The 12,135-nt window shown below is 40.5% G+C and overlaps 1 protein-coding gene across 1 annotated transcript; it reads left to right on the top strand.

Moving 5' to 3' along the window:
• The first annotated feature begins 690 nt into the window (after positions 1 to 690).
• LOC120037249 (GTPase IMAP family member 7-like) lies at positions 691 to 2,024 on the top strand. The gene is made up of 2 exons (XM_038983423.1): positions 691 to 772; positions 1,039 to 2,024. The coding sequence occupies exons 1-2, from the start codon at positions 691 to 693 to the stop codon at positions 1,911 to 1,913; spliced, it is 957 nt and encodes a 318-aa protein (XP_038839351.1). The 3' UTR covers positions 1,914 to 2,024.
• Positions 2,025 to 12,135: the final 10,111 nt, after the last annotated feature.

A 12,135-nucleotide genomic window follows, 5' to 3' on the forward strand; every position in this document is an offset into this window, starting at 1 on the left:
GTCAGGAACGTGACATATCATTACTCTCTTTATAGTCCCCACACATCTAGGACAGTTACCTCTACAGTTATATCACATATCATTACTCTCTTTATAGTCCCCACACATCTAGACAGTTACACGACATATCATTACTCTCTTTATAGTCCCCACACATCTAGGATTGTTACACCACATATCATTACTCTCTTTATAGTCTCCACACATCTAGACAGTTACACCACATATCATTACTCTCTTTATAGTCTCCACACATCTAGGATTGTTACACCACATATCATTACTCTCTTTATAGTCTCCACACATCTAGGATTGTTACACCACATATCATTACTCTCTTTATAGTCTCCACACATCTAGGATTGTTACACCACATATCATTACTCTCTTTATAGTCTCCACACATCTAGGATTGTTACACCACATATCATTACTCTCTTTATAGTCTCCACACATCTAGGATTGTTACACCACATATCATTACTCTCTTTATAGTCTCCACACATCTAAGACAGTTACACCACATATCATTACTCTCTTTATACTTTAGATTGTTTGAAAGTTAAATAGCCGAGAAGAAATTCTAATTTATCCTCATTTGCAAAAAATGGACCTCGGACAAAAAAGATGAGGTCATTGTAATGAGGTCTTCGTCTTTTACCATGTTTTTGATTGGCCATTGTAACAGAGATGGAACGAGGAAAAGGAGGGACTCAGAGGACTCTGTTCCTGTTGACACTCTGTCAGCAAGCCTTCACTGGTCAATGCCAAGGTATACACACGCACGCACGCACGCACGCACGCACGCACGCACGCACGGACGCACGCACGCACGCACGCACGCACGCACGCACGCACGCACGCACGCACGCACGCACGCACGCACGCACACACACACACACACACACACACACACACACACACACACACACACACACACACACACACACACACACACACACACACACACACACACACAGTTTTCAGTAGCCTTTAATCAAGACACTATCAACTCAAGCACTTCTTGTCTGTTTCCAGTTTCAGGGCAGCTCTCTGACCTGAGGATAGTTCTGGTGGGGAAGACTGGATCAGGGAAGAGTGCAACAGGAAACACCATCCTGGGAAAAAGGGTGTTTAAAGTGGAGGCTTCTCCAGTGTCTGTGACTGCACAGAGTGAGAAACAGAGTGGAGTGGTGAATGGGAGGAAGATTGATGTCATCGACACCCCGGGGCTCTATGACACAACACTGTCTAAAGAAGAGATGAAAAGTGAAATAGAAAAGGCCATCTACATGTCAGTCCCAGGACCCCACGCCTTCCTGCTGGTGATCAGACTGGGGAGGTTCACAGAGGAGGAGAGGAACACTGTGAAGTGGATCCAGGACAACTTTGGAGAAGAAGCCTCAATGTACACCATCATTCTGTTCACCGGTGGAGACCAGCTGGAGGGCAAAACAGTGGAGGAGTTTCTGGCTGAGAGCAAAGAGTTACGGAAACTCATCAATATCTGTGGGGGCAGATATCACTCCCTAATCAATGACAAGAGAAAACACAACACTCAGGTCCCAGAGCTGCTGAAGAAGATAGAGGAGATGGTGAAGAAGAATGACGGACAACCCTACACCAATGAGATGTACCAGGAGGCCCAGAGGAAGATCGAAGAAGAGAAGGAGAGGAAGAGACAGGAAAACGAGAAGCGAGAGAGAGAGAGGAGAAAGGAAGAGGAAGAAAGAAGAAGAAGAGAAGAGAAATTGAATGACTGCAAGTGGTCAGCGCTTGCCAGTACAGCTGCATTGGGGTTGGGAGCCATGTTCAGCTCTCCATGGTCGTTAGCAGCAGGGGCTGCATTAGCCGCTGTTAAAGGTTATCAGTGCATGGACACCTATTTCACCTCAGAAGACCAGAAGAAATAAGATTTCCACATCCACCATCTCAGATTGTTTTGAAATGAAGATTAATTATTGTGTTATATAACATAAATATAATTTGATCTCTGAGAAATTAAGTACATTTATTGCGCCCAAATTTGACATTTTAATTGATAGGATTCATATACTATTCAATATAGTACGCAACATCTGATCTGGATCCAATTGTTCCCCAACAATGATTAAGAACAAAGAATGGCCAAAAGCCTCAGATCAGATGTTGGGTATTATTTCACACTAATGCCTTGTTATCTGGAGGGCGGCCATTTGCATCTCCCCAATGGTCCAAATGTGGAATCCGTAACCATGCCGATATCATGGACAGTAATGGTTTGAGAACATTCCAAGATTTGGAAGATACATACACATTACCAGATACATACACATTACCAGATACATACACATTACCAGATACATACACATTACCAGATACATACACATTACCAGATACATACACATTACCAGATACATACACATTACCAGATACATACACATTACCAGATACATACACATTACCAGATACATACACATTACCAGATACATACACATTACCAGGTACATACACATTACCAGGTACATACACATTACCAGATACATATACATTACCAGATACATACACATTACCAGATACATACACATTACCAGGTACATATACATTACCAGATACATACACATTACCAGATACATACACATTACCAGGTACATACACATTACCAGGTACATACACATTACCAGATACATATACATTACCAGATACATACACATTACCAGATACATACACATTACCAGGTACATATACATTACCAGATACATACACATTACCAGGTACATATACATTACCAGGTACATACACATTACCAGATACATACACATTACCAGATACATACACATTACCAGGTACATACACATTACCAGATACATATACATTACCAGATACATACACATTACCAGGTACATACACATTACCAGATACATATACATTACCAGATACATACACATTACCAGATACATACACATTACCAGATACATATACATTACCAGATACATACACATTACCAGATACATACACATTACCAGATACATACACATTACCAGATACATACACATTATCAGATACATACACATTACCAGATACATACACATTACCAGATACATACACATTACCAGATACATACACATTACCAGATACATACACATTACCAGATACATACACATTACCAGATACATACACATTACCAGATACATACACATTACCAGGCAACTCTTGTTGTTTATATTTACAACTTAGGTCAGCTATGTTGGCCTATAGAGTCCCTTGGGAAACCCAACTACCAAACCATCCAATGATGGGATTTATAAATAAATGATCTGGGCTCCTGAAAGGACTGATCTCTATAACATACATGCTATACATTTACGTCATTTAGCAGACGCTCTTATCCAGAGCGACTTACAAATTGGAAAGTTCATACATATTCATCCTGGTCCTGGTCCACCCGTGGGCAATGAACCCACAACCCTGGCGTTGCAAGCGCCATGCTCTACCAACTGAGCCACACGGGACCTATATATGCTAACTTCTGTAAAGTGGTAAAACATTTTAAACAACTCCTCCCCCTTGTTGCCCCAGCAGGGTTTCACAGCCTCTGGTCCCATACTAGAATACATTTACATGTGTGGTACTTTAATAACCATTTATCTTCAGCTGGACAATTATTAGAAAGGATAAACTCTGAAACTGCATATCACTACTAGAGTCCCCTAGTCACATGACCTTGTAGAGAACGATGCACTAACAGACTCACAGACTGTATCTTCATTTCCCCATTTGATGTCTATGATGTACTATGTGCTATGATAAAGAGTGTAAATATATATATATATCCATAGCTGATTCATATAATCCCTTCTTGCTCTCTGCACCACTGATCACAGAACCACTGACCTATATATTATAACTTGACAGTTGTTTCTGGTGTTGTCCCTAAGATCTGTAAAGCAGGACATGTCCTCCCCCTACATAAAGGAGGAGATCCTTCTGACTTAGATAACTACCGTACAATTTGCCAATTATCTTGCCTTTCCAAAGTTCTAGAATCCCATCTATTCTTAATGTGAACCAATCAGGTTTTAGAATCCCATCTATTCTTAATGTGAACCAATCAGGTGTTAGACCTGGACAGAGCAGGTTCAGCTGCTACACTTGTTTTAGATGTTCAATTACTTTGATCAGAAACATGATAAAGACTTGGACACTGTTGACCATCACACTCATTTAAAGGTTGACTGAAATAAGCCTGGATCAGGCTTGTTGAAAGTGGTTTGAGAATGATCTGTCAGACAGGACTCAATGTGTGATTTCTGATGGTATCAAGTCCAGTTTCCTGCTACTGGAACCTGTTCTCTTTACTACTAATATAAATAATATTGGTTTATCTGTTAAAACTTTTAATATTCATCTGTATGCAAAGTGGGATTCTGTTTTAAGACTAGATCTTGCCTCTCCCTAATAGCAGATTATACAGTCAACTTTCCTGACAGTTCTTGACTATGGTGACACCATTTATCAGATTGCAGCAGCCACTACTCTTAAACCTTTGGCTGCAGTCTACCATAGTGCCCTTTGCTTTATCACAGGTGACAGGTTTAATACTCACCACTGCATCCTGTATTAAAAGGTTGGCTGGTCCACATTAAAGTCCCGTAGATCTCTTCATTCCTCCCTTTTTGTTTACAAAGCTCTACTACAGCAGCTTCCAACGTACCTACTGTGTTAATAATGTATGAAGGAAGGAGCCACCAAAGCCACTCGTCAGATTAATTAACTCTTGAGGTCCCTCTGGTCTCCACCAATTTAGGTAAATCCTCCTTTAGTTTTATTGCCCCATTGTTGGAATAACCTACAACATTCCTTGCATCTTGTTTCCCTGGAGCCTCTAGTGCAGGTTAGGACTCTGGTGTTGAATTATTTCAATGAAGATTGTATTTTACCCCTTTTTTCTCCACAACTTCGATCTTGTCTCATCGCTGCACCTCCCCAATGGGCTCGGGAGGCGAAGGTCGAGTCATGCGCCCTCTGAAACATGACGCACCAAACCGCGCTTCTTAACACCCACCCGCTTAACCCGGAAGCCAGCCGCACCAACGTGTCGGAGGAAACATTATTCAACTGACGACTGGGGTCAGCCTGTAGGCGCCCGACCACCACAAGGACTCGCTAGAGCGCGATGAGCCAAGTAAAGCCCCCCGGCCAAACCCTCCCCTCACCCGAACGATGCCGGCCTATTGTGTGCCACCCTATGGGGACTCCCGATCACAGCCAGTTGTGATACAGCCTGGGATCGAACCCGGGTCTGTAGCAACACCCCTAGCACTGCGATAAGGGCTTTAGACCGCTTTGCCACTCGGGAGGCGGATTGCAGTTCTTTCGATTGATTGTGGTGGTTTATATGTTGAAATTGTGGTGTTGAGTTGGTTATTTGTGCTTATTTTTATTCTCCTTGTTCTATTTGTCATGGTAATTTTTCTTCCTATTTGGGAGAAAATGTTTGTATTCAGTGCACCATTGGGAATGAGACCCTGGTCTCATTTGGGCTACCCTCAATAAGTAAAAAAAAGTAAAAAACGTATTAATAACTATTGGAAGGTCTTATTCTGAGCTAACCATTAAAAAAGTATTGTCCACAGGTGGTATGCCTGATGGCATGGCCGGTGGTATGCCTGATGGCATGACCACCAGGCATGGCTGGTGGTCCCCGGTGCTGGAGGTATGCCCGAAGGCATGACTGGTGGATTCCCCGGTGCTGGTGGTATGAACGAAGGCATGACTGGTGGATTCCCTGGTGCTGGTGTTCGCCGCTCCTGTAGGCGGTGGATCATCTGGACCAACTATTGAGGAAGCCGACTAAACCATTCCAACGTTTCTGCAACTACCCCCCTAACAAGCAACGTTTGGAATGCTGCTTTGAGTCAATGACTATTATCATTGTGACTCCAGTTCACAGTGACAGTAGTAGTAGTCCATCACAACTTTCCCCCAATGATCTTTGTCTATAGCGTCTGCTGAATTCAAGGCAGCAATGTTGTTGAGAGCAGTCCATTGCTAACGTTATAATTTTTTTTTAAAGATGATTGAAAGCCATGATTGGCTGAGATAATGGATGGGCTGCCAAGAGATAAGTTCGGATTGGTATGCCATGTAGCTATATACATATGTAGCCATGTATGCTATGTGAAAATACTGAGCAACTCACGTTATAGACAGAAGTATGCTACATGGCAGACCAATCCAAACTCATCGCTTGGCATATCCAGCCCATCCATTATCTCAGCCAATCATGGCTAGCGGGAAGGTTCCTGACTTTTTCCGTGGCTAAACCGACTAGGCTCGTATTTGCAGATGGCATTCAAGTTAGTTTTTAACCTTTCACGAGCCTCTACCCCGGGTCCGGGATCACCCCCCACCCCCCCCACACACTGATTAGCATAGCTAGCATAGCTTCACAAGTAGATAGTAGCATCTAAATATCATTAAATCACAAGTCCAAGACACCAGATGAAAGATACAGATCTTGTGAATAAACCCATCATTTCTGTTTTTTAAAATGTTTTACAGGGAAGACACAATATGTAAATCTATTAGCTAACCACGTTAGCAAAATACACCATTTTTCTTTGTCCACCATTTTCTCTCTCCACCACTAGCTATCACCAATTCGGCCAAATAAAGATATTGATAGCCACTAACCAAGAAAAAACCTCATCAGATGACAGTCTGATAACATATTTATGGTATAGGATAGGTTTTGTTAGAAAAATGTGCATATTTCAGGTAGAAATCACAGTTTACAATTGCACCGACCATCACAACTCGACTAGAATTACTACAGAGAGCAACGTGTATGACCAATTTACTCATCATAAAACATTTCATAAAAATAGACAAAGCATAGCAATGGAAAGACACAGATCTTGTGATTTCAGACAATATTTCAGATTTTCTAAGCGTTTTACAGCGAAAACACAATAAATCGATAAGTTAGCATACCACATGTGCAAACGTTACCAGAGCATCGATTCAAGCCAAAGAGAGCGATAACGTAATCATCGCCAAAATATATTAATTTTTTCACTAACCTTCTCAGAATTCTTCCGATGACACTCCTGTAACATCATTTTACAACATACATATAGAGTTTGTTCGAAAATGTGCATATTTAGCCATAAAAAAACGTGGTTATACAATGAAAATAGTAGCAAATCAAGCCTCAAAATGTCGGACGTCATCTTTCAGAGTGATCTAGTTTAATCGAAAGCTAATCATATACTTGACTAAAAAATACAGGGTTGACAGGAATCGAAAGACAAATTAGTTCTTAACTTCTACTGCCTCAGAAACCCGGATCCGGGAGCACCCCCCACCCCCCCCACACTGATTAGCATAGCTAGCATAGCTTCACAAGTAAATAGTAGCATCTAAATATCATTAAATCACAAGTCCAAGACACCAGATGAAAGATACAGATCTTGTGAATAAACCCATCATTTCTGTTTTTTAAAATGTTTTACAGGGAAGACACAATATGTAAATCTATTAGCTAACCACGTTAGCAAAATACACCACTTTTCTTTGTCCACCATTTTTTCTCAACACCACTAGCTATCACCAATTCGGCTAAACTAAGATATTGATAGCCACTAACCAAGAAAAAACCTCATCAGATGACAGTCTGATAACATATTTATGGTATAGGATAGGTTTTGTTAGAACAATTTGCATATTTCAGGTATAAATCATAGTTTGCCATTGCAGCCACCATCACAAATCTCACCAAAGCGACTAGAATTACTACAGAGAGCAACGTGTATTACCAATTTACTCATCATAAAACATTTCTTAAAAATAGACAAAGCATAGCATTGGAAAGACACAGATCTTGTGAATTCAGACAATATTTCAGATTATCTAAGTGTTTTACGGCGAAAACACAATAAATCGTTATATTAGCATACCACATATGCAAACGTTACCCCAGCATGAATTCAAGCTAAAGAGAGCGATATCGTTATCATCGCCAAAATATATTAATTTTTTCACTAACCTTCTCAGAATTCTTCCGATGACACTCCAGTAACATCATTTTACAACATACATATAGAGTTTGTTCGAAAATGTGCATATTTAGCCATAAAAAAACGTGGTTATACAATGAAAATAGTAGCAAAACAAGCCTGGAAATGTCGGTCGCCATCTTTTAGTGATCTAGTTTAATCAAAAGCTAATCATATACTTGACTAAAAAATACAGGGTTGACAGGAATCGAAAGACAAATTAGTTCTTAACACATAGCTATAATACTGATATAATGCCTTCTTTATTAAAGCAGACTTTGTTGTGACACTTTGCTACACCCCACAGTTAATCACGTTCTGCCTTTAACAGATACTAACCTCACTCCCACACACAGAGATAGATGGCTGACTCAGACCTTTTATGAGCACTGATAAGGCAGGGGGCGCTCTGACCTCGGGGGGGCGCTCTGACCTCGGGCGCCAGCTGCTGGTGTCTGCAACAACATCTTGTCATTGCAGAAACAACCCAGACAGGCATGCCACTAAACGAGCACGCGCATGCACACACACACACACACACACCCCCCCCTGTTTCAGGCGGGAGTTCCACGAACAAAGAACAGTGCCAAGAACCAATGGGACATTGACAACAGCCTGGAGGGGACGATCCTCCACTTCCAACGACCAGTCAGAAGCACGAGCTACCAGAATCTACCTACGTCATTTACTGTATAAAATGCACTGCACACTATGTATATGGACCCTTCCGATAGTTCCCTAAGAACTAGACGAACGAGTCCGTGCAGCACGCTTTGCCAGATATCTTTGCCTCTGAATAAACTGTCTTTACTATACCTTATCCACCGCGTCCAGCGTCTCAACTTGGTCTCATTTCTCAAGTAACGATTCATCAACAACGTATCTGTTAATTGTTGTCCCCTGTTGTGACTGTGAGAGCTGAAGCTATGTGCTGCACCTTATAGTCCGAGTTAAGTTTCGTTTCACCTGTAAGTAGTCATTTCTAGCCAATGAGAGAAGTAATTCACCTCAGGACAGGCAGAGGCTGAATTCTGATTGGGTGTCACTATTATCAAGCTCCTCTGACAACTCAACCTTGGATAAGCCACATCTCTGGGTAAAATGAAACGTGTTGGACACAGACCTCTTCTTCTGGGAAAATCTTTACAATAGAAGACCTAGGCAACTGATACCTTGAGTGCCAGTCTGTTTGTGCCATCATTCCATCTCCTTGTCACTCATTGTCATGGCTTGATAGTGATCAATGGAGTTGGAAAGAGAACAAACTGATCTGGGACCAGGCTAAACAACGACAGTATGTAGTGATCAATGGAGTTGGAAAGAGAACAAACTGATCTGGGACCAGGCTAGACAACTACAGTATGTAGTGATCAATGGAGTTGGAAAGAGAACAAACTGATCTGGGACCAGGCTAGGCAACTACACAGTTACATTTTAAAATGCTGTAAAAAATAAAATAAAAATCATATACCTTTTCCCCTAATAGTGTCAGACACATTTCATTTCATCAGAGATGTGGTCTACCTTCTGATTCTGGGCAGACAGACAGGGTTAAGTTGTCAGGAGGAGGCTGATTACAGCGACACCCAATCAGAATTCACCCTCTGCCTGTCCTGAATTGAATTATTTTTGCCTAGCAACACTCTTCCATTGGCTAGAAGTAACTAGTTACATGGAAAACAAAACCTAACTCTGAAAATAGGCTCTCACTGTCACAACAGGAGACAACGGCACTAAAAGTGAGAATTCAACTTAACTACTTCACCAATTATATGTACAACAATCTACAGTTTTTTTACGGGAATATTATGTTGTCAAATTGCTGAGAAAAAATATATAATTAAGTGATGATGCCCGACAAGCCGGTGTTATTGGCACGGGTGTTGTTAGGTGTTGCAAACTATGCCACAGTGTCAATATTTCCTCCAAACACCAGCTTCCAGGGCATTATCACTTTAATACAATGTGTTACCCAACATATTAAAATAATGATTAACATATTTTCATTTATAAATTATTTTTATGAATTTATTCATACTGTTTCATTCTTCAACGATATATAGTCTCCACACATCTAGGACAGTTACACGACATATCATTATTCTCTTTATAGTCCCCACACATCTAGGACAGTTACACCACACAACATTATTCTCTTTATAGTCCCCACACATCTAGGACAGTTACACCACATATCATTACTCTCTTTATAGTCCCCACACATCTAGGACAGTTACACCACATATCATTACTCTCTTTATAGTCCCCACACATCTAGGACAGATATACCACACATCATTACTCTCTTTATAGTCCCCACACATCTAGGACAGTTACACCACATATCATTACTCTCTTTATAGTCCCCACACATCTAGGATTGTTACCTCTACAGTTATACCACATAGCATTACTCTCTTTATAGTCCCCACACATCTAGAATTGTTACCTCTACAGTTACACCACATATCATTACTCTCTTTATAGTCCCCACACATCTACGACAGTTACACCACATATCATTACTCTCTTTATAGTCTCCACACATCTAGGACAGATATACCACATATCATTACTCTCTTTATAGTCCCCACACATCTAGGAGAGTTACATATCATTACTTTCTTTATAGTCCCCACACATCTAGGATTGTTACCTCTACAGTTACACCACATATCATTACTCTCTTTATAGTCCCCACACATCTAGGATTGTTACCTCTACAGTTACACAACATATCATTACTCTCTTTATAGTCCCCACACATCTAGGAGAGTTACATATCATTACTTTCTTTATAGTCCCCACACATCTAGGACAGTTACACCACATATCATTACTCTCTTTATAGTCCCCACACATCTAGGACAGTTATACCACATATCATTACTCTCTTTATAGTCTCCACACATCTAGGACAGTTACAAGACATATCTTTACTCTCTTTATAGTGTCCACACATCTAGGACAGTTACATATCATTACTCTCTTTATAGACCCCACACATCTAGGACAGTTACACCACATATCGTTACTCTCTTTATAGTCTCCACACATCTAGGACAGTTATACCACATATCATTACTCTCTTTATAGTCCCCACACATCTAGGAGAGTTACATATCATTACTCTCTTTATAGTCCCCACACATCTAGGAGAGTTACATATCATTACTCTCTTTATAGTCTCCACACATCTAGGACAGTTACACCAGATATCATTAGTCTCTTAATAGTTTAGATTGTTTGAAAGTCAAATATTTGAGAAGAAATTCTCATTTAGTTTATCCTCATCTGTAAACTTTGGAACCAGAAGACTTGTGGACTTTGTTTATTTGTAATGAGGTTATCGTCTGTTACCATGTTTGTGATTGGCTGTTGTAACAGAGATGGAAGAGGAGGGACTCAGAGCACTCTGTTCCTGTTGACACTCTGTTATCACAACTTCTACCGAAGTCGATGCCTCTCCTTGTTCGGGCGGTGTTCGGCGGTTGAAGTCGTCGTTCTTCTAGCCATCACCGATCCATTTTTCCTTTTCCATTTGTTTTGTCTCGTTTTTCCACACACCTGGTTTTAATTTTCCTCATTATGTGTTGTGTATTTAACCCTCTGTTTTTCCCCATGTCTTTGTGTGGTATTGTTTATCTGTTCATGTATGCGCACGTTAGGCTGGTTAAACTGGGATATGTTAACCCTTATTTGTATTTCGTGTTAGTTTGTGCCATGTGCTTTTGGGTCGCCAAATAAAAGGCTCCGTTTTGTTAACAATTATCTGCTCTCCTGCGCCTGACTTCCTACAGCCCTTCACCCATACCCTGACAATATGATTCTTTATAATTTTATTTGTAGGAACAAGCCTCACTATCTACGAAAATATATTCTCACTATTTCCCAAGAACAAGGAGGTCTTCAGGTTTTAGATTTCAATACTCTAAATAATACTTTTAAAATAAATTGGATTCTGAAGTAGAACAGTATTTGGAATGTCTTCCCTAAATATTTATTTGGCTCTGTTGGTGGTTTAGAATTTTTGCTTCAAATTAATTTATATGTTGATTAAATTCCAGTAAAGTCTTCCTTATTCCATAAGCAGGCA

This window comes from Salvelinus namaycush, unplaced genomic scaffold (genome assembly GCF_016432855.1).
Source record: "Salvelinus namaycush isolate Seneca unplaced genomic scaffold, SaNama_1.0 Scaffold165, whole genome shotgun sequence".
In the NCBI taxonomy this organism is placed as follows: Eukaryota; Metazoa; Chordata; class Actinopteri; order Salmoniformes; family Salmonidae; genus Salvelinus; species Salvelinus namaycush.

Excerpts from the sequence above, each read along its gene's own strand:
- LOC120037249 (XM_038983423.1), top strand. The coding sequence starts at position 691 with ATGGAACGAGGAAAAGGAGGGACTCAGAGGACTCTGTTCCTGTTGACA. Across the intron at positions 773-1,038 it reads CTTCACTGGTCAATGCCAAG|TTTCAGGGCAGCTCTCTGAC; the intron begins GTATACACACGC and ends GTCTGTTTCCAG.